Source organism: Anser brachyrhynchus (assembly GCF_964034855.1).
Source record: "Anser brachyrhynchus genome assembly, chromosome: 3".
NCBI lineage: Eukaryota > Metazoa > Chordata > Aves > Anseriformes > Anatidae > Anser > Anser brachyrhynchus.
This window is the reverse complement of record NC_137696.1, coordinates 8,128,042-8,151,561: the sequence shown is the minus strand read 5'-3', so window position 1 is coordinate 8,151,561 and position 23,520 is coordinate 8,128,042. Positions and strand designations below refer to the sequence as shown.

Here is a 23,520-nt window from a genome sequence, read left to right as displayed (position 1 = left end):
GGATAAAGAGGTGGCATCAATTTTACTGCTCAGAAATATGGGCCAGGTAGCTTTCCTTATGGGCATGGCACCTTTGCCATGCTGTTCCGAGTGTTTTTCTTGTAGAGATTATTATTTGAAATCATAGTTCAGGTGAACAGGTGTCATTTCAGGTTTGAAATAAACGAGTAACTGGGAGTCCTGAGTGAGATGGCCCCTGATGCTCTGCAAGGCTGCAGTGAGTCCCCAGGTATGGGCACATGCAAAATTTACATTAGATTGATGTCAGAGCCACAGCTGCCGAGCAGTGAACATGGGAGGTTTGTGAGGAAAGGTCTTGCCTCTGAACCCCAAAAAGAGAGCTCACTTTGCATCAGTTAAATTGCTTGATTCTCGCAGCCCTAATTTAAACCTGCCCTGAAATAGTCAATTATATTCTGGTGAGAAAATGTTCAGAAATTATATTTTTACAAGGTAAAATTACAGGTTAAAACTGACAATGCTGCTGATGTGTAGCTTAGTCAATCTGGTAAATTAGTAAAGCATGATATTCTTAGAGAAAGTGGAGAGTAGGAACAATTCCTGAACATGCTTAAAGAAAAATGTGTGAGTGATTCAGCTCTTCTCGCTGTTGCAGGGAAGAGATTAGAGGTGCACCACTTTGTCAGTTCATCTCCTTAACTCATAATATATTATTTATTACAAGGATTTGGTTTCTTAAGCCTGTCTTCTTTTTTTCTTTTAAGATACCACTGACTATTTGATCTTGAGGGCTTATTTTTTATTATTATTATTATTATGTACAGGTATGTGGGGAGGGAAGGATTTTGGGCTACAGCAAAACCCAAGCTTTTTAACATATGGAGCATCAGTGTTTTCATCTTGTTTTGGCACTTTTTACACCTCATGCTGATGGTGTGATTGTGGTTGGTTCAAGTACAGCTGGGGTCCCCCATAGCCTCGCTTTGCGGGGGCTTTCTGACTCTGTTGTAATTTGTTTCTCCCTTTTCTGGTACAACCAAGCACAAACTCTCAGTGTGAGATGTAAACTGATATGCCATCTGTATGGGAAATGGTTATGTCTCACCTTTCAAACCCAGTGCTAGCCAGGCTGGTTGTGCTGCACGTTTCCACTCCCGCAGCCCCGTGCACACCCCTGCCAGGCAGCTCCGTTCTCAAGGGCCCCGTGCAGCCCCGCTGGAGGATGTGGGGTGATCGCGCAGGTGCCAGGTGTCAGAGCACAAGCGGCTCCTTTTGTGCCTGAGCTAAGCTGCGTGAACGAGGAGCGGGAGGTGAAAATGGACCAACAGCTACAGAGTACTCTCAAACCTCTTTTCGAATCCTGCAGAAAGTAGCTACACATATTCCACCGGAAAATGGTTTTAATGCCAGTTACAGTATGTAAAATACATATATATATTTTTCATGGAGCGTTTCATCTTCTGACTGAGCTCACACATCAGGAGCATGTCTGAGAGAGGAATTGCCGCAGAGCACTTCTATTGCAGAAGTACAAGCCAGGTGAAGCCCCCGTGGCTGGGGCAGGACGGGAGAGTTTAACAGCGTTGCCGGAGGTGTGATTGCAGGTGTCACACCAGCTATTTAAATTGCAGATGCGCCATGACTTTTCAGGCAGTAGCACACTTACAGAAATGGGGATAATATCAGGCCTGTCGGTTAAATAGAGAATTTCATTTTCTGTGGCTAAACCTGTTGGAAGAGGAAGAGGCTTGTTATGATACTGATTTTCCCACCCCATGTTTAATATCCAAATAACATTTTACAGGAAAAAAGTAACTCCTAGTAACATCCGGCAGAGGGTAGCCACTGTTGAATCATCTGTCTTCTTTAGCATTTTTTTTATTTGTTTGCTTTTTTGAGGGCAGCTCTGTTTGCTCTCTTACCATCTGACACAGCACTTGTTCTTGCTCTTTACAATGGTCAGTGGGGATAAGAGCGAGCAGCGTGGGGTCTGCTGAAGGAAGAGCAGAGGAGACAGTTGCTTCAGTCTGGGACATATGGCAGTACTACTGTGACGCTCTTGGAGGCTGTTAGCTAAACTGCTTAAGACACCTTGAATTCCTTTGACAGGATTTGAGTGATAACACATGTTTTGTTAAAAGAAAAAAAGATCTTATCACAAATCAGACCCTTAAAAAAATTGTGATGACTTTAAAAAGAAAGAAAAAAACACTTAATAACAACTGAGCTAATGAAAATATCAACATTTAACCTTATTTAAGTTAGCTAGAGTATCTTAACAAGGGGCAGATGTTCTTGACATAGCTGGTGTTCCAGGGTAGATTCTTCTACTTGTCAAATGTTTAAAAGCCTTTTATTTAAAAGTAAAGGAAGTCCTGTTTAAAAAAAAAAAAAAGTGTTGTAAATGCTGAAATAAATAAAACATATTAGGCAAGAATAAATTTGCTGTGTCGTTGGCAATCTGAAAGCAAAACTGTCGTGGCTTTGTTCAGTTCCCAAAAAGGTAATTGGAGTATATTCAATTAAAAGAATTGGACTGTCCCATCACCCAAGCTTGACATAAAAATTTATAAAGAATATGAATTGAAAAAGTAGTAATAAGACATAGAAAACATATCCCCATTCATTTTTCCTCTCTGTGCCCTTCTCTCACTAGACTGTTGATAAGAACAGAAGGAACAGATGGTGGCACCGTCCTGTCTCAGAACCAAATACTGCCCTGCAGTTGTACACTGTATGACAAGCATCCCCATGTGGAGACGCAGATAGTGCTTCTGCAAAGTGTAAGTGTCCACTCTATTCCATTCCTTTGTGAGATACACGCACATATATATAAGCCTGCCTTAACTGCAATTTTCACCAAATTCCTTCTTAAATGTTGTTTTGAGGTCAGAAAGGAGTACCAACGTAATGACTTGCCATGGACATCCAAGTTCTGTGGTTCTTTACCTGTGTACCATTCCACCCTTTTGCCCTTCCGTGCCCTGACTGAAATATTTTGGGTTCATTTCTTATAAGTTCTGATAAATCTTTTGTAATGGTTTTGGGGTTTTGCAGCTTAACGATATCGAATCCATCCTAAGATTTACTGTCAGTTTCACTTGACCTGGGGGTCAAACCTTAAAACGTTTGGTAGGATTTGTTGCAATATCAGGGAATGATGTGAAAGTTGTTATTTGTGGTTTCTGATTATCTGTGTCTAGAAACTATAGATTTAAAAAAATGAAATGATAAATAATGTTTTCTCAGGTGTTCAGAATATGATTGGTGTGTATCATGAACTTTGGTTTCTGGTCGACCTGATTTGTACTACTCCTGATTAAATGACACAAAGGTATCCAAAGTTTTCAGCTTTTCTAATTCCAGAATTCCTAACCAAACCAAATGACAACAGCCAGCTCCCGGTGAAGGTGTAGACTCCCACACTGGGAATCTAAGCCTCCTGGTAGTCCGTTTGCTTTTCTTGGTTACCGTTCATGGACCCTGCTGAAGTGTTCGTAGACCCTTCCAGCCTGCCTGGAAACTCAGCTCCGTACAACTGTATGTGGTTGCTAAGAGGGCAATCGCTGTATTGGAGCTGCTGTGGCCAAATATTTACAGGAGAAGGGAATGGTGTTGGCGCAGGTCCTTTCTGTACAACACAGACTGGGTTGGGTTGTTGGCTTCCTTCTCCAAGCTCCTGGTGCACATGGCAAAGTACTTCAGCTGTCCTACCACTCTAGCTAACCAGAAGAGACAACCCCACCGCAGTGAGTGGAAGAGGTGCAGCCTAGGAAATGGTATTTGGCCCAAAACAGGCCAAAAAATTTAGCAAGGAGAACAAGTTTCATCAGTTAAGGCAATAAAGCACAGTCCTGCAGCAAGTCAATAATGCTCAATTGACAGCCAGTCAATATTTGTACTGGATTAACTTTTCAAGGAATGTGGAGATTTCGGGGAGTTTTATGTAAACACAGTAAATAGGTTGGGACACCACAGTACGTTTACAAATACCACGTCAGATGAGATTACAGTCACTTCCAGGGAGCAGGGTTTTTCCTACCACAAAGGAGACGTTTACCTCTTGTGAAATGAACACAGATAGAAATTTCTTGATCGTCAAATATATTCAAAACTGTAGCTGGGCAGATCTCATGGCAATGTTCCAAAGAATGCTTCAAAAAGACAACTTCTATCTGTGGCCAGATTCACTCATCTTGTGCATGCGCTGCTGCCAAGCTTTGCCAGGTAGGTACGGCATCGTGGCTGCAACTTAACACGAATGTTGTATGAATAGAGAAAGACTGTATCTAGCGTCTTCCTGTATGGAAGGGACATACTCTCTTCCTCTCAAAGAGCCTCAGGGGACCCATTTCCTAGACAGGATGTCAGCTGGAAGGAGTTCAGTTCTCATGTTTGTCTTATTGGGACTGGTTTATAGTCACTTTTTTCCTTTTTCCTGGTCAGAGTAGCTTTAGAGTTTGAGGTGAACCAGCGTATTCCCATCTCGGTGTTCTCCAAGTGTTGCTCATCTCTGAGGAGATACTGCCTATCACATCAATGCAATGGGCAAAGCTCTAAGAAATATACTCAGCGTTTGTGGTATTTGCTCCTTAGCTGAAGGTTCTATTGATTTGCATAGAGGTGACTGAAATGAGACAAAAATGTTCTAGTTTCCAACATTTGTAGTACTGGAACATCGGGCTCTGTCGGTTTGTTTACAAGTCTTGCAGCCTTTTGGTGGCATGCCTAGCACCCACTTCCAGATGATATAAAAGCGATTTTACTATTTCCAAAACCAGAATCAGAGTGGAAAAAATTCCAAGGTGAAAGTACAGTGATTTACTCTATGGTGGCTGTTTATTTCAAGCCATTGCCCCAGATTTCTGTGACTGTCCCCCGTATGAAAAGGGAATTGAATCATCTTAAGGCTCCTAGCTCTGCAGAAGTAGCCGAGGACAGTTATGCCCATCCTGCCCATCCCCGGGCACTGACCTGAGGGCAGGCAGAGGCCAGCACAGCCCAGCTTGGCAAAACAGCCCCAGCAAACCGGGTGTCATGGATGTGAAACACAAGCACAGCGCTGGTGAAATCCACGGGTAACATATCACAAAGTACCCCCCCCTTGCTGAAGGGTAGATAGCTATGCTTTATTGTTATTCCTTTCATTTCTCCCGCCCTCATGTTTTTTTGTTTTGTTTTGTTTTGTTTTTTCCTTACAAAAGGTAATTAGGCCATAAACAGAGGAGTGACAACTAATTTTATCTGCATGAAAATTAATATTGTAAGCAACAGATAACTTTAGCTGAACAAAATTAAAAAATATATATTTTAATGACATTTTAAAAAGACAAAACCTGGGTTTTTTGCTTCTGAACTTGTCTTTGTACCTACCTGTTTTGATACATGTGGAGATGCTCACTAATTTTAGTGAACAAATGTTCTGCTTCTGTGTACTTCCTGCCCCAACAGCAGGCCTTGCCGGTCTCAGCCTGCGGTACAAAGTTGCTTTTCATTTCCTTTCTCTTGTTCTCTGGTTCCTTTCAAAAAAGAAATGATCTGAGGGAAAAGACATTGCTTTTCTTAACCCTAAATTTTCGTTGACATTAATAGGAGTCAGGTGGCCAAATCCCTGCACACAGCTTTGAAAATTTAAGGTTTAATGTTTTTTTTTCTGGGCAGATTCTTATGTTGCTGGAGTTGTGAATCCTCTGAAAAGATATTAAATATGCAACCATACCATGTCAGCAGTGCCTAGAGAGTTTATCTACAAAATTATCATCTACCTTCCAAATCTATAACCCTAAAATATTGATTGGTTAAAAGGTAGTGGATAAAGATTAAGACAGCACAGCAGCAGATTACCCTAATCAAATAAAAAGAGTATTAACAGAGCTGCTCACAGTCCTGGAGACATTGGTTTGAAATACAGATGTCTTAACCAAAGTGCTATGTCTCATTTTTTGAATGCATTTTTGAATGCATTTAAATAAATTACCAAATAGAAAGAAAGCAGGGGAAAAAAACCACAACAACACATTTCAGACAGTAAATTTCTGTTTATAATAAAATTACTTTATGCTTTTCAGTAAATAGTTGGAACTTTGAAAGGCCTTTTCGTTGGATAGCGAGAAGTCAAATACTGGATTCTCAGCTTAGAGAGCTCCGTAGGCACCAGTGTGATTTTAAACCTGTGGTTGCGTGCGCATACCTCAACATGAACGCGTGTGCCGTAAAGATCTTATAAGAGCTGGGTAGTGGCTTGTGAGCAAAGAGTAGCGTCAATGCTCATGTTCTGTCTGAAGAGAAGAGCACTCGTTGTCAGTCTATATTCCGTGGTTGGGGAATAGCATTTTCAGAGTATGGATTTTGCATGGCAAAATTGATGGTGGTGTTTACCCCAGAGCAGGTCGCATCTGCGGGCAGGTGCTGAACCGGGCAGGCTGCAGGAGCAGGGCTCTGCGTAGGTGCCAAGCGCCCTGCACGGGCTGCTCAAATCCAGCATCATGGCTGGGCGCCCGGCCCCTTACTTGGATTTGGAGCTCCAGATCCACTAGGAAATCGGCCCTGCTCGAAACCAGCACCAGTTCAACAGGATCTGAATTTATCACGTTTGGTTCAGCATTGAAGGCCATACGCTTATTAACATCCAGTAAGAGTAACCTACTGGGGAACGCTACTTGGAAGGTGTGACCTTTGTCACTAATGCTCTTTGTGCATGGTGGGAATTTTTGTGCAGCCAAGGGCAGAGGTGTGGTTTATCCTTTGGAAAGAATTTCCCATTGAATGGCAGCTAAGCAAGGATTTAACTAATACCCCATGTCCTGGGTTATTGAAGTCATGGAGGCAGAAAAAGAAAATAAGATGGGTAGTCATTAATTTTCATCAGTTATGGACAATACTGTTATATTATTGACTCTCATTAAAACAACATGTCGCTGATGAATAGTATCATTTCAGCTTCCTAAATTTTTCTACCTAAAAATTTTGATTTAAAGACAAAATATTTAAGAATGTGTGGAAAAGGTTTTGGAGGTGTAACTAATTGGTATGGAAGTCTTTTGTTTTTGTTTTTGTTTTGGTTTTAAATAGCGCCTAATTTTAAGTCACAGTGTAAATGAGGTTTTAAAAGTTTTTAACAGTGATGTAGATAAATTTGGAATTAAAATTGAGATCTGAAATGTTGTGTTGCTCCACTTTTAAAAATAAGTTTCCTTCTCATTTGCAATTAAAATGTCTAGAATTTGCATAAAATGTGTGAAATTAGAGATAATTGAAATACAGTAGCTATAAATATGTCTACTCCATTTGAAAAATAAATAAAATGTCCACTAAAAGGGTGCGAAAGCCGTACCCCCTTCTCTTGTTTCTCACATTTGGATCTCTGGCATTTTTCACACTTTTATAGCTAATTTTTATTGCAAAACAATATGTTACGTTTGTAGCAGTTGTGGGAATGCAGAATAGCCCCTGGCAGCTCTGTAAAAAAAGGGACGTTAGGAACACATTTAGGAGAATACAGCTTTCAATTTCAGCCACACATTGATGTCATGGAATCATATTAAGTGTGATCTAAGAAAAAAAAAAAAAAGAAAAGCAGATAAGAAGAAGAAAGCAAATGTTATGGGAAATACTTTAAATAAACTATTATTTTAAGTATATCCATTCTATCCTGCTCCTTATGTTTTCATAACACCCCGAGTTGTCATGATAGAGCGTGTCTTCAGGGAGCACGGTGAGACAGAAACCCAGGCTCCTGCAGGCATCAGCTGCGTGTCTCTGGGGAGCACCGCCTGGCCGGACCGTGCCTCTGTGCTGGGAAGGTTTTCCTTGTTTCTCCACCCTGAAAGCCGGCGTTATTTGGCGCTTTTGCTGATGTCTGCTTCCAAGCAGGTGGGGGGAGTTGTTGTCAGCTGGCCTGCGGGCAGTGCTGGAGGTGAAGCGTTCTGCCCAGGGCAGCACCATCCTCTTCTCCTATCCTGATCTCCTGGCCCAGCGTGTTAGCGTTCAGCTTTGTTGGCAGATCCTTGTTTTTTTGGCTGCGGAGCAAAATGCTACTGCTGCGCGACCAAGTTGGCACAAGGAACTGTATCTTTCACAGATAATAGAACTGGAAAGACAGACCTCTACCATATTGTCAAATTATCCCTTATTAGCACGTGCACTTGTGAATGTCTGCCACCGGAGTGGAGGTGAATCGCATGCACAAATCGTAACGATGTTTCTCCAACTCCAGTCTTGGAACTCAGAGAAATATTATTCAAATAATACCCCATGCATCTTTTTTAGTGAAATTGCACTGTGATGTCCTGTCATTTTCAATACTGTGCAGTGTTTCTGTTACTGGGGAACACCAATCAACTTCAAAAGAGCTGCTTTGGTGTAGAAATGGGCAGCTATTCAACTCCTCTGCATCCAACACAAATACCCAGCACAATTTGATGTAATTCACACAAAACTGAATTGGAAGGCCTAGGTGAAGGTTACCGCACTGATCTATCAGTGCTCCCCATCCTGTAATATTATTTCTGGAAACCCTCTTTTTCTGGAGGAGTTCCTCGCGGAGGAAGATAGGCCAAAACAGAAGAGTTTCCATGCAGGTAGTCCCTGAGGATGATGGAAATTCAGCAGGTTATTTTAACGCTGGTGGCTCCTTCAGTAGTTCCTGCCTGTTCCCTGCTGCAGCAGGCTTATGAGAAATTCTGTGGTACCTGAGCTTGGGAATTTAATTGTTTCTCAACCCACCCCAAACACCCCTCAGTGTATTTTTCTTAAATCTCCGTGTCAGACGCATTGATGTGTACCGGACCCAGTTAGGTGACTCGCTTCAAATTTCACAATTTCTGATCTGGGGACAAGAGTTACGAGGAGGAGACAGATTTCCAGGATGCATTTGAGGAGTGCTGAAATGTTAATGCATTAAGACTAAAACGGTGGGATTTAAACCGCTGCATTGAGTAGCGTGTAGTACAGAGTGAGATTGATCCCAGAAAAGTACCAGCGAGGTTGTGTCTCATACAGGCCTAGCCACTATGGAGTCATTCTTCAGAGACAGACCAAGCAACAGAAGAACCACAGCCTTACCTGCAAGGTGCCTTTTCATGCGTGCTTTTTTCTCTCCTTTTAAGTTGTCCTCAAGGAAAAATAAGAGCAAAAAGTCCCTGTGCTTCTCACTGCACATCTACAGCACTTCATAAATAATAGTAGCTGTTTTAAAAGCAGGGGATAGGCAGAGGGTTACAATGGATGAAAGCTAGTTAGTGAGTTTGTTAGATAAATGCTTAAAAGACCAGCAGCAAAGATAATCCTGCATTTATTTCCGGGGTATTCACCAGGTGACCCTTTTCTGGCTTTCACGATCTGTGTTTCTTGAGTCAAGTAAGGGCTGTGCAGAAACCTGAAAAACAAAGCTGCAAATCTGGGGTATTCCCATAATTTGTGATTGTCCCTCCTTTGGCTCATCACGCTCATTTCTGAGCATCTGCCAACGCTCCCATCCTGTGCCGAGTGGCACTGTGAGCGATCCGTTGCAGGGGCTCTTCCTGGCACAGACAGAGGCTCGTTCAGTCTAAACTTACTGAGTGACATGTGCAAAATTGATCGTTTCAAGAGCCTTTTGTATAACACAAAACTTCAAGCAGAGAACCCAAGGCATTTCCTTTCATCAACCTGGTTCTAATTTGATCAAAGCACTAAAAAATTCAGCCCGCCTTATTTCCTGTCCAGTTCTTTTACACTTTACAGCACATTATATATCAATCTCTTATCCCTGAATTTTAAGAAGCAACCTGTGATATAATTGGATCAACAGTTGCCAATCACTCCAGCACAGCACTGCATTATTACTAAGCAGACTATAATTTTGAAGCTCTTTTTTATTATGCGTATGACTATATTATCACTGTATACATATTAGGACAGCTGAATGAGCCCCTTAAGGAAAATAAGGGTTCAAATAGCATTGACAGGGTAGATAGACTAACAGAACTGAGGATTCACCCCTGTTATAACCGTATTGCCTTATGGCACATTTTCAGGAGAAAGAAAAAGAACAGTAGCTGTGTGCTTTCTATTAACCCTACCTGCAAATCAGAATATTGTAACAGTGGTGAAGCTGACCATCTTTGTATGCTTAAGCAAATTAAAAATCAAGTCTGTTTTCAGGTCTCAAATTTAATGGTTCATATACAAATTTTGCATTATCTAGGACTTGAAATCCCATTCCTTCTCTCTCCTGACTCCCTCCCTGTAGACACATGCACTCACAAAAGTTCAGAACAAAGCCTTTCTGGCTTCTGCATGTGCACCGTACCATCCTGGTTCATTGTGCAATCGTCATTTGCATCTGACAGGAGCCAGCACTATTTCATTCCAGTAACTCATACAATTACATAGGATTGTTAAAAATGTTAAGTAAATAATATTTTTCCTCCCCTAAGCTTGAGATGTTAGTGTTCTTTGAAAGACCTTGAATCTCGTCTCAGTAGTATCTGCATAAATAAAACTGAGTGACAGCCGTTTAGAAAACTCCGTGTTTTATACCATTAATTCACAGATAAGCATTGTTAGTCAAATAAGCATTTAATTCCCAATAGCCTGAATATTTCAATACCTTGTAGCAAACAAATAAATAGAATGTACACAATGGCATACAAATTATGGAAAATATTCCATAGAGTTGACATATGAACTCATAACCTCTTAGGTAAAGGTGAATGACTATTAATGTAATTTCATTATTGTAAGGACCTCCCTCTTTTTTTCTTTTTTTTTTTGTTCATATGCAATTCATTTGTATGCATTAGCTTGAAAGAATTAAACCTGTAAATCATAACTTAGTCAATAATAATAATAATCACCATCATATAAAGAAAACAGTATGATTTCTTCTGTTTTTGCGAGTCTAAACTCAGACATTTAATGGTACATACCTGTTTCTGTTTTTTAAATTATTTTTTTATGTCTCTCTCAATGTATACACACAGAGACCTGAATATTTGTTTTTATTTATATATGCTTTATGTACATAAATATGTTTATAATATAGACATTAAAAATATTGTTTTACATATATACAGGGAGAGACACAGGCACACAGAGAAGCATACGTGTGTAAAAACAGAACATCTCTCCTCAGCAGTCTGATTCTGTGCCCTGCAGGACTTCACCAGGAAAAACTCAGGAGCAAAATGCATCTCGCTATAATTAAAATTGCCCATTAATTTTCAGACAAAGTGATAAGATTCAGGTGAGGAGATGCCTGCATTCAGAATTCTGTGGGTTTTTCAGAAAAATATTCTCAGTTTTTTTTTTTTTTGGCTGGTCAGTGTTCCTTTCGTGTTGTATTTATTTAAACCTCAAATCAGAATAGGTGCATAGCCCTTCATACCAGTGTGTGTTGTACACAGGCTGATAAAATGAAGTAAGTGTGCTTATCACTTTTGAAGCCTGTTTTACAGAACTGTATTTTTTTCTTTAGCAATTCATGCTGTTTTTAAGTAATGTGATAAAACCACTTCCCCTTCTTCCTGGATAAAATTGGTTGTTGCAGGAGGAGCATGGTCATCTTCATCTGCTTGTTGCATTTTCTTTAAAAACAAAACAAAACAAAATAATCACACACAAAAACCAAACCCACATGTGGTTGAATAGCAAGTATGTTTGTAAGCATATGCATGCAGACAGAACTTAATATATATCCTATGCTGCATATTGTGTAATCTACAGAAAAAAGCTCTGCATCCTGTTCCTTGCCCCACCACCCATCCCTGGGATAATAGGAGAATTGAAATTCCCATTTTCAGACCCACCGCAGATTAATATGGTTCAACATAGATACTTATTTCTCTGATAGTTTCCCATGCATCTTCACAGTGAAGTTGAGAGAAATTACTACAGCAGAACGCGTAAAGCAGATGTTATCCCATTAATTAGCTCTGGACCTGAGCAGGCTCAAGACTTTCCCATTTTCAGGCCGATAGGAATTGGTCCCAGTGAGCGTGCTCCATATCCACATTTAGTATCATCTCATAAACAGCACTGGAAACACAGCAGGCCCTTGATGAAGATACATTAGCTTATTTCTAATTTAAAGTTATGTTGCTTAACCTTAATGTAATTGGTCACTGGTGACCAACTGTTTGTATACCGAGTTGATGACCAAGGAGATGTAATAAATTATAAAACTTACTGCTTAAATAGAAGGAACGACTGTTCTGTTAAAAGCCTTGCATGTAATAATGGTAAAATAATTACACCTCAAACAGAAGAGCCTTGGATCTGATAAAGCTAACAAAGTCTTTCAGATGAAGGTGTTTTCAACCCGCTTTAAAGGACATGTATAAAATACTTTCTTCTCTCAGTGCAGTGTCTTACATTGGCTGAATTGTCAACTTTCAAAGCTCGCCTAATATTGATTAAAAATAAATTGGTAAAGTAAGATACTTTCTTTTTGAGGGGTTGCGTGGATTAAAGTAATTAACCAATTTCTGTGGTTAACGAGAAACAAAAGAAATTTGCACAAATAATTATATTCTGTACATCAATTCAAAGTCAGTGCTAGACATGTTTTAGAAAAGGGTTGATTAGCTGGTAGAATAACCGGGATAATAATCAACTATGGAAGGAAGTAATTGACACAACTTTAATGTTTAATAATGAATAGCATGCCAGGGGCAAAATAAAAGGAAATCTGCTTTCTGAGAACCAGGCCAGACCTAAAATTTCTTCAGCCAAATATAGCAATTACTAGAGACTCCTGAACTGCTTCTGTGGTCTTGTGGCAAAGTAACAGGTGTAGTTAAATTGAAAGCACACAAGTGCCTGTATTAAATCTAGTAGTTTCTAGATGCTGCAATTTAATTTCAAGCCTTTTCCCTGCTGAAGACTTAATGGTTGATTTTAGAAATGCAGAAACGTAAGGAACACCTACTCTTCTATGTCTGTTTTTCGTTTTTCAAACTGCATTATATTAACAAACTGTTCATTAAATCAATAAGAGTGAGGAAGAAGTGTATGATTTGCTTGTCTCAGAGGCGATAATTTCTCTCTCTAAATATTTGCATTTAAAATTTGGGCTATCTCCAAATGCCGTAACTTCACAATAAAGAAATAGAGTTTATTTTTTTTAATTCTCATATTTCATTTCTTACAAGGACCTTCCAATAATTTAAACTATTTACAGTGCCTCAAAGATCATTATTTCCCCATGACTCCTCAGAGAAATATTGGAGCCACTCTATTTATTGCTGACATTAGATTTACCTTTGAAGACTGGTTTACAAAATGGAGACATTAGGATGTGAAAGTTATTATTTTTTTTTACACTGCTTGGAATGCTAAGTTTTTGTGTTTGCTGTATTAGAGTAAACATTGCTATAGCTACTCAGTTTGTTATGGAAACTTGAAAAGCAGATGCATTAAAGTGTTTTGTTTTTAAAAACACACAGTTCTTTATAAGAAAAAATATAAATACTATTTGGTGGCTTGTCATGAGTGTATATTTAAAAACAACCTACCCCCCAAACCAATGAATAAAAATGCATTTTGGTATTCTAAATGGTGGAAGAGAATTGCTCAACCAATGGAAAAGCAGGTGGGGTAACACATCCTGATTCTTGTAATTGAGGCTGTAAAGAAAGATGAGGGAGATGTGCACTGTTTGTGTCGCCGTAGTTGTGATCTGTGAAAATAACTTCAGAACAGCCTTTCTTAATATTAAAATGACTCCGTTGCTGTTCAACTAAAAATCAATACAGCTCACAATTTTAATAAGGAACATGAATCTGAAAATGTGTTTAGTATCAGGTTATATAAACACACCCTAATGAGATACTATAAAATCCATCACATTAAAGGCTGGTTCCTACAAGGTATATTAGCTAAAAATGTTCAATATATTAGGTCAGTGTACAACACTACACATAATAAAGCAGGTCTGTCAAGGCAAGATACATGTTTTGCCCCTTAAAACTGTTATGTTTTGCACATTTTACAAGGTTCTTTGAATACATGAATAAGATAAGTTATTCCCATCTCTTTCTTAAGCAATCTCAGAAATGGCTGTGACCTGAAATTGGAAATCTTGTAAACACCCATCCGAAGAAAATGTGTGCAGTTCTGTCTTAAAGAGATGGTACATGTTTAATTATCCCAACTTCTTCTAGGAGAATACTATTAACATACACATTAGCATCGTCCCATTGGTTCCTCCTGCTGCTCCACCTTAGGGGCAGCAATAGGAGCTAATCTTATTGCTCCCATGCGCATAATAATGAAATTTTGTCTTGTCTCTAAGGCAGTGTTCTTTGGTCTAAAGTACAGCAGGAAACATTTCTTTTTTTAGAAAATTCCTGACCAACTCATTTAAAAAAGATTTTAAAAATTAGAATTCTTCCTATGTGAATACCAGAGCCGGCAGAACACATTGCTTTGACTTGCGAAGCAAAATTAAGCAATTGTGCAAATAAATTGCTCTGTATTCACATATAGAATACAGTATACGGTAGCTATGGGTGTATTCAGCTCTTTGAAAAATTGGAAGCAGTGGATTTTATGTTATTTTTTCTTGCACTGTCCATATACAGTATTCTCAAAGAATAACATAGGAACAAACAAAAAGATATGGTTTGGTTTTAATATAAAATACCTCTGCCTTTTTCTTGCAGTGTTCTACAGGCTATAATGGAAAAAAAAAAAAAGAAAAAAAAAACAGGCAAAAAATACATGTGAATTCAAGGCTACTGAATTAAGGGAGGTTGTACCAACATTTCCCCCACTGTACATTATTTGTATTCAAGGTTTTTGAAATGACATTGTAATCTGATGATGCACCAGCCTATTATATTGTCTAGCAGGACAAATATCCTTGCGTTTTCTCTGTAGAACTAACACAATTTTTCCATGTCAGAGGTGCATAATATCCTGGCGGTCATAAGGAATGATGCTATTAATCCTCTTGGGCAATCTCCAGGTCTGATTATTAGGGAAATAAATTTGCATGCTGCATATGAGCTAGGTGAATCACCGAGAGCACAAATTATATTTCCTGACAGCAAGTTAGAGAATGGAGCCACATCGCTTTTTTATCTTTTTTTTTTTTTTCCCTCTGAAAGCTATAGAATTTCAATTCATTACATGAGATTGGTTAGAATTCAAGTCTCTTTTTAAGTTGATATTAAGTTGAGTCTGTTATCTCTGTGAAGGCTAGTAGGTTCCCCTGAGTATCCACCTAATCACTACTTAAAAAAATCGAAACGTATAGTTAGTGTCATGATTTAGGTACCAGAGCTACTTTATTTATCAGTGTGGAGTGAGATAATTTCAATTTGAGGCTCTGTAGCCCTCATGAATTTAACTGTCTTGAAAGCTTTTTTTCCTCTCTCTCCCTTTCTCTCTCTGCCCCTTTCTCCCCCCCTTTTAGTGTGCATATTGTAATAACGGTTATTCTGGGCACCTGTTTCACTGTTCTCCATGCATATTTCAGGCTGCTTTATTTATCATATCATATATTTCATAATATGTTTGAAGATTTTTGGGTGAAATGCTATTTGGATTTCAGTTAAGAAATCAGGCTGTATTCTCTGTGCCAGCAGTACTGCCAGGCATTTCTGCTTTTCGTATCAGTGATGAATGTATTTTTATTATTTTTACCGTTTGGCATCTGAGCAACCTTTTTGCATTATTAAATCTGAACAGGGAGAATGATAGCAAGTGAGAGGAGAATAAATGGCTCTGTGTCCTGATGTATTAATTAAGCAGACATTTATTATAATCAGGGTTTTATAGTTGTTGTAAAAAGGTATTTTTTTCTTCCATGATATACATCCACGTGTGGTAACTTTTTTGAGCTGTTTTGGAAATTGCCAGGTTTAATAGATTTCTCTCTGAATTCCTGATCACTAGTGCTGTACTGTACATGCAGACAACAACCACGACCGAGCCCTGGAGTAGTGAGTGAGTGTAGATGGATCCAGCTCCGAGTCGAGTGAGGAGTGTCTCGATTAAAGGTGGGCTCTATAAATCCATCTGGATCAGCTACAGCCTTGAGTCTGGGGGAATCTGAAATGTCTCCTGCTACTCAGTGGAGCTGAGCAAAGGCTGAAGACATAGAAACCTCGGCACTGGTCAGAACTGTAGGCGTGACTGAAACAACAAGAGACAGGTAATATATCTGATAATGCCAGATCTGAAATGTTCTTAATCATTTACTTATTCATGAACTACAAGCAACAGTACTAAAGGAAAGGGATACGTCTCTGACTCACGATTTCACGTGTTGCCAAATATACAGCAAAGGAAGCACTTTTAATCATCTTACATGAAATCTATTTAGGATTTGTCTATTCTCTCATCCGTTACATTTCTTTATGCTTCCTGAGCATAGCTGGTGCCATTTCTTTTCAGAACAAAGGCCCTTTTGTTTGTTTTCTTTTTGTTTGTTTTATTAATTTCTTCTCAGCATATGGGTTGTGCTTATTCACAGACAGGAAGTATTTCCCACATTTAGGAAAAGGAAATAGCCTTTGGAGAAAATTCAAAGAAAGTCCATTGGGGAGTGACTTGCCTGTTCAGAGTGTTATTTCCTATTCCTGAATAGAAACATCAGACTTATTTTTGGCATCAAATGGCAGTGCTGCTATAAACACTAGCCTCTTTAATTCCCATCTCGCAGTGGACATTTATTCTAGGAACAGAGGGTATTTGTTGCTCTCCTGAAATGGGAATGGGCGATAAAAAAAGGAAAGTTTTAACAAAACTGCAAAATTGCCTTTCTTCTGTTGTCTGTGACCTAGTCAAGACCACACTGATACTCCCGAGCCCCAGCTATAAAAACGAGAGGCCATTTAAATGTGAGCTGTCTGTGATTTGGGGAGTTGTCTTCTCGGTATCCACCAGCAGAGCCATGGCCGGTTCCCACTGCAGGGCTGCCTTTTCTCAGGCTGCTGCGAAGGAGGCTGGCAGGAAAATGATGGGTATTTTAATGGGCACTTCTTTGGGGGTGAGGGAGGGGTAGCAGGCCTGAGCATAAGGCCATTTATGTCTTCATAAATTGTAATAAATACATAAGATCAGCTGGTGTTATTGCAGAGAGAATGGAGTATAACGATGTCTAGTCTGGCTGCTTCTCTGCAGTAGTAAATCCAGACTGTGTATGGGTGATGATTGGCAGAGAGGGCAGGGTAGTAAGAGTCACAAATGAACCAAAGGGTGTCAGCTAGTAAAGCTTTTATTTCAAACTTTATCTTCTACTGCCCCTCATCATCACACAGTGAAAATACTCTCCTGAAAATAGAAGAGATGAGTTTTGAACTTGAGCAGACACATAAAAAAAAAAAAAAAAGATTAAAAACAGTAGTTTCTCTGAAAAAAAAAAAAAAGTGGAGTGCATCAGTTGTTGGATTTCTCCTTGTCTATTAATTCCCACAGTCCGTCTGGATCTTAAACCTTGCGTCTAGCAGATCTCTGCAAGCACGCAAGGGAAGCCTGCTTACATCAATCATACCTATGTGTCTGTGTTGTCACACGGCCGGGTGTGCCACTGTGTCAGGATTTAGCAGGGCAGCTTCTGCTGCTGCAATGTCTAAAACGACGCAAAAATCAAAGTGTTTTGCCAACTGTAGCTTTCACCTTCGTTATGGAGAGCTTTTCCTGGATGTTCATAAGCTTAATGCAAATATGTGTAACACAAAGCATGTACAGTGCTGATCCCGGCAGGCTGTTGCTCACCTCTCAGGAACATGAGCAACCTTTAAAACTTGTGGAGCTCTACCTAGAAATTGGCTGCTTTGCTTGAGAAAAACAAGTACAATATCTAAATGTCTGTGTCTTCTGTTAAACTTTCAGTTTTCAGTCTGTAGTTGATAAAATTTGGGTTTTAGTAGGATGAAAAACCAGAAAGCAGTGTAAAACACAGCAATAATGAGACGTGGTTTGTCTTCTGCCTTCCTTACGGTTGGTTTGAAGAGGTGGTGTGCTAAGCTCAGGAACGGGCAGCTCTCCTGGCTGCTGCTTCGGGGGGGAGTCAAAGGGGCCAGTGCGCACACAGCTCAGCGCTACATTGACAGCGCTTGTGGATGCGTCCAGAGAAGAAAAGTGAAAGAGACTAGGGGGAAAACCAAAAGAAAAAAAAAGCCCCAAACCAGCCCCAAGCAAATGACAAAAGCCCTTAACCTCGGATATAACCCCGGGATAGAGGTGACAGAGGGAAAAGGCTCGTTGTGTCCATGCCACTACTCGCAGGCATGTGTGGCTGAAGGCTTCTGCCTACATTCTGGGCGACCACTGTGTGCCATCAGCTTCTGTTCAGTGACCTGTCAGAGCAAAGAAGGAATTTCGCATGGCCTGAAAAACTGACAGAACAGTTCACCTTTCGGGGAAATGTAATATTTTCTGATAAGGAGCTTATGTTAGTTTTCTTAGTAAATAGCCTGAAAGCATTTCTGTCTATGGCATTTCTGGATGTGATAAGTTGAAGGAAACATCCTTGACCATGACTTAACAAAACAGGCCATTTGTTTCATGGGGTAGCTGTTTCAAGAAATGTAAATAAATGGCAACTTAAGGATGGTATAAAATAAACGATCACAGAGACAGCCCAGAGCTGCATTGTTTCAGAAAACACAAGGCACTATTTATGGAGCTGTAAACAGAGGAGTGTGTTTATTATTGCACTTGGAATTAAATCAGAAAGGCAGAAAGCTGAAGTTTGAGGAAAGATTAGTCCAAATTTGAGTTCCTTGTGTTGGGTTACAGCGGGTACTGCATGTTGGTTTTGTAACAGAACAGGCTTTTTTGTGAGGGTGTTGTGCCTATCTTGCAGGGCCTAATTCTACCATTTATTTTGCTACCTCCTTGATAGGAATGAAGCTGTAGAGGAGATGATGAGCATGGTTGGGGGCCAACAAAATGTCTGGTTTTCATACTACGTGCAGGTGTTAAGTATTTTGAAAGTGTAAATTTGGAGCCAAGCACGCCTTTGTGGAAGCGGGTCTCAGCCAGAGCGCGGCAGCGCAACCTCCGTGACCTTCCCCACAGCTGCTGCAGGCCGGCGGGCGATGGCTGCGTGCACAGGGCTGGACCTCCGAGGTCGCCCCACGGCGCCAGCTGAGCCGACTTTCGTGGCTGGGCTTCCTCCATGGGGGCTTTGGGTGCTTCTCTTATAGGTAGTACCTGGCTCTTGGAGGACCATGATGGGGTTAAATAGCATTATTGGCAACAGCCCACCACTTGGTTTAATAACACCATAGTCTTAGTAACAATCTGGGTAATTGTTATAGCAACATTTCTGCAAGTCTTACCTGTGCTGTATGTGCCCCTTCAAGGAAACATGCTTGCCTCATCTAATACCGTGTTATAAACTGCGTTACACACCCTTCAAATTGAAAATGCCTTTCCCCCCACTGTTTTACTGGTATTCCTAAACTATTACGCTGCATTTAAAAATGAATTGTGTGCAATGACATTAGAGAAGGGGTTAGGTTTTCTGAGCTGCTACCAGTGACATATGACTGTGGTGACAGACAGTCAGCAGTATTCAAACAATTAATCTGAAAAGCAGCAGACTTCAATGTGGAGTTTAGGAGGAGGCTGAGCAGCTACATATTTACAAAAGGGATGTCACTGAACCATCTTTCTACCCAGGGATAGCCTATGGCTACTTAATACTTTTAAACCAGTAGTGGAAGGATTAAATACACCTGAAGTCAGGTCTTTGAGGCCATTTCCCTCTTGTGCTTTCTTTTTCTTACTTGAGCTGCACTTCAGCAGATATTTTTTTTGATGGGCTATGAGAAAGGGTGGATTTTCTGATACCTTTTATTAGAATTGCACAGAAGTAGGAGAATCCTCACAGAGACGCAGGCTCCTTTTTCTGTTGCCTTTGAAAAGTTAACACGTGAGGCTACGCAAGAAGCAGACACTGCAGTGGAGGAGGAGGGATACGGTAATAAAGGTGATAGCGATACCTTAATTTAACAAATATGCAGTGCTAATTATGTAAACATGTGAGAACTCTAAAATCTTCTCATCATGGGTGTCACACAATTGAAATATTTTACAGCCTAATTCAGGATTTTACAGTAATAATGTTATTTTATATTGGCTACTTGACAAGCATAGGCCAGGGCTGTCTATCAAACAAAACTGTTGTGCCAGACTGTATCTTGGCGATAAGCACAAAAGAAGAGTCGGTCAAATTCTGTTTACATATTAATCGTTGAATCAGATTTAGTTCTGTACTACAGACATTTCCATAACCAGGTAGCTTTAAAGGGGAAAAAATGCCTGTGTACTAGGGTGGGCCATATTTTAAACCGACTGATTTTTACAGAAGGCTCCTATGAAGTTCCAGATCAGGTTTCGCAAATGTACTCAAGAGATCGGGTTCCCATTCAGAGAGATTTAGGCAGCAGTAGCTTTTCTCTTTCATCGTTATTAAACACTTTTTCCCCCTCTTGCTCACAGAGGTTGGGATGTATGCGTTTTGGAAACTGACAGGATTCTGCCAGATAGAGATTTATTTGTACGTTTGTGTTAACGTGATGTTATCATCTGCTAAACAAAGTGAGCATGATAAGCAAATCAGAAAACCTGGACAAGTTTGGTGTCATAGTCAAACACACCGTCTTCCCCTCTCTGAAGCAGAGCCAACAGTTGGTGTTAATTTGCTTGAAGTCATTCAGTTTTCAGTCTCTTATCACAAATTCACCTTCCCCCTGTTCTCCCCTGCCACCACAGCAGACAGCACTGTTCCCAAAACCAAAGTCTGAAATCCTGGCGTCGGTGAATGCCGCTCACGACATGCCTGGTGAGCCTGGGCAGTCAGTCCAGCCCCAAATCCTGCCTCTGGGAATACTCAGTACCAAATTGCTCGAAGGAAGACAAAGATGTTCCTTACTGCCCAAAGAGGATGTTTCTCTCTAACCTTCATCAGCCTGTGGTTCATTTCTGTCACAAAGTATTAAGGTTTTCAGCCCTTCTAAGATATTTATCTTAATCCTAGCTAGGATGTTCTCATTATTCACATAAGCATCTAAATTAAACTATTTTATATCATATTAAGTCCTTAGCCTGAAGGGTATCTTGTGGCAATCAGTTCCATAGGTTAATTATGAACTGTGTAAAATAGTATTTTCTTTATTGGTTTTTAAACATGTTGTTTTTCAGTGTTGTTGCATTAGGAGGAGAGGAAACCAGGAACAAGCAATTGATCTTCTCTATAAGTTTCATTAACTCTCTCATGTCCTGTCTTTTATTTCTCTTCAATAAACTAAGCAGCCCCAATCTTCACAGTCTTTCCTTCTGCCACTAATCATTTTTGTTGCCCCTTTCTATTTCAGCTTTATGTTTTTTTGAGATGAGTCGAATGTAGGTTGGTACAGCATTTCAGATAGGATACAACAGCCAGTTATTTGGTGACGTAGTATTTTAGTGTTCATTTCCATCCTGCTCTTTATACAGCCCAACAACATATTTACTTTTTCTGACCACTGCTTCCAATTGTTTTGCTTTCTCATTGAGCTGTCCAAAGTGGCACATGTTTTCTCCTCCCTCTCTTTTTCCCGAGTGGTTAGTTAATTTACAACCTAGCCTTGTGCATGAGTATTGAAAATTATTCATTCAAATATGCATTACCTTGCATTTATGAACAGTGAATTTCATCTGTCTTCATGCTGCACATCTGTCTAGTTTTTCTAATCTTTTGTAATCATGACTAACCTAAATATTTTTGCACCCTGTGCAAATTTTGTCACCTTCCCCTCTCTTTTCCAGAACACTAATGAATATATTAAACAACACCAGTCCTAATACTGACTGCTGAAGCACTTCATGGTGAGCCTTTTAGCAAGCTAGCAATCAACAATTTATTTCTACCCTTTTGTTTCTGTCTCTGGCTGTCTTTGTTTAACATACAGATTTATTTTCAAAGCGTTGCCATTTCCAAGTGTTCTGCGGAGAGCCCTCCCACAGGGTGTGGGGACAAATGCATGACTCTGACCTCCGATGTCCAGTGGCATCCAGCACTGATGCTCTAAATACAGCATTTGCAGGTCTGCCAAGGGTACGAACAGGTCAGCTCTGGTGCACAGAAGTAGACTTGATTAGTCCCTGGAAATAGAGGTAGGGGTACTGGCGGATTTGACTCAACCTAATCCATATCCAAAAAGAAAAGGGAGAGGCGAGAGAGATTGATTTATGCAGCTTGCTGAAAAGAGACTTCTTTTTCTTTTTTTAAACCATAGCTGTAAAAACAAAACTGCTGCCCAGCCAGGGTAAGCAGATATATACCACAGGGCCCCTTGCAGTAAGACTGATGGTCTGCGCTGAGGTTCAAGGAGCAAAACAAATAACCCTGCTCCCAGCACTGTGATTTGAGTTTGCTTTCAGCCAGTTGGTCGCCACCTTTCACGAGAGACCGTTGACATACCCATGGTGCTGCTTGCAGCTAATTGCAACGTATTTGGCGCTGAAATGTGCATCATACAGTGATTATTATTATTATCATCATAACCTCTGTTTCATATTTGAACGTTGCTGGAACATGGAAAACAATGGTCAGCCCCTGCTTTGTTCTTCTAGCGTGGCTTTAATGGCTCGGGTTCAATTTTGTCACCACACAGCGCTTGTAACTTCTGTGGGCTTTAGTTTCTCCCAGTTACTGAAATGAATTCCTCCGTAGCTTTTTGTCGAATAAAGATGTATTCAGTTTGTGAATGGGAAATTGAGGCACAGAACAATTTCGGCAACTCACACAGCAGGATGGAAACCCTCTCCCCCATGCCCCGGGGAGGACCTGCTCTTCACAGCACTTGGCAGAAGGTGATCGTGCCAGGTAAGATGGGGGGGAGCAGAGCCGGGTGAGGACGTGGCAGCTGACATCGCCCCCCTGCTGCTGGCAAGGCACGGCCCCGGCCGCCAGCCCCACTCTGCGCTCGGTCCCCCCATGGGCTCCGTTTCCTGCCCTCGCTCCATTGTGTGCTTGAACGGTGCTTCATACCTTAAAGCTGTTATTTGCAAGTTTTAATAATGTTTTGCAACTCATTTCCTGTTTCCTAGCTGACAGCCTTTCCAAAAGTAATCTTTGGCAGGTACTAATTTGGGTGATGACCACTTGATCTACATTTTTGGTGGGTAATTACTGAGTCAGAAGTGAGCAAATTTGATATCCCCTGACAGTCAGTAAGGCAGGCATTTTTACTACCCGCTCATTAAAGATTCACTGGTAGTGAAATGCCCTCCTCTCACACACAAGAAAAATCTGTCTGTTGAGTTCCAGAAGTTAGTACTTTTGCTTTTTTTTGTCACGTTTACGTAGTCCGAGAAATGCTGACACTTTGAATAATAACTTTTTTAAGGGTAGGTGCTTTGGTGTAATGAAACCACCATGAGATGTAAACTCTGTGGCTTCTGAGGCTGGATACCTTCCTGTGTCCTGTGACAAATCTCTTCCACAGACATGTTGTTTTACAGTGATAACTGAATCTCAAAAGATTTGGAGGTCTGATTTGCACAAACGCTGCTAAGTTCGCAAACCAATGCCGAGTTCCTACAGAGTGCCGGAGCCAGATTCATTGGTATGCT

General features: G+C 40.4%; 1 protein-coding gene across 1 annotated transcript in view; it reads left to right on the top strand.

The window, feature by feature from the left end:
- LOC308193336 (uncharacterized protein) overlaps positions 1–23,520 on the top strand; it is a 440,865-nt gene that overhangs the window by 389,627 nt on the left and 27,718 nt on the right. Inside the window, exon 17 of the mRNA XM_080587926.1 lies at positions 2,618–2,744. Within this exon, the coding sequence (XP_080444052.1) occupies positions 2,618–2,744 (127 nt within the window). The remainder of the gene's footprint in view (positions 1–2,617; positions 2,745–23,520) is intronic.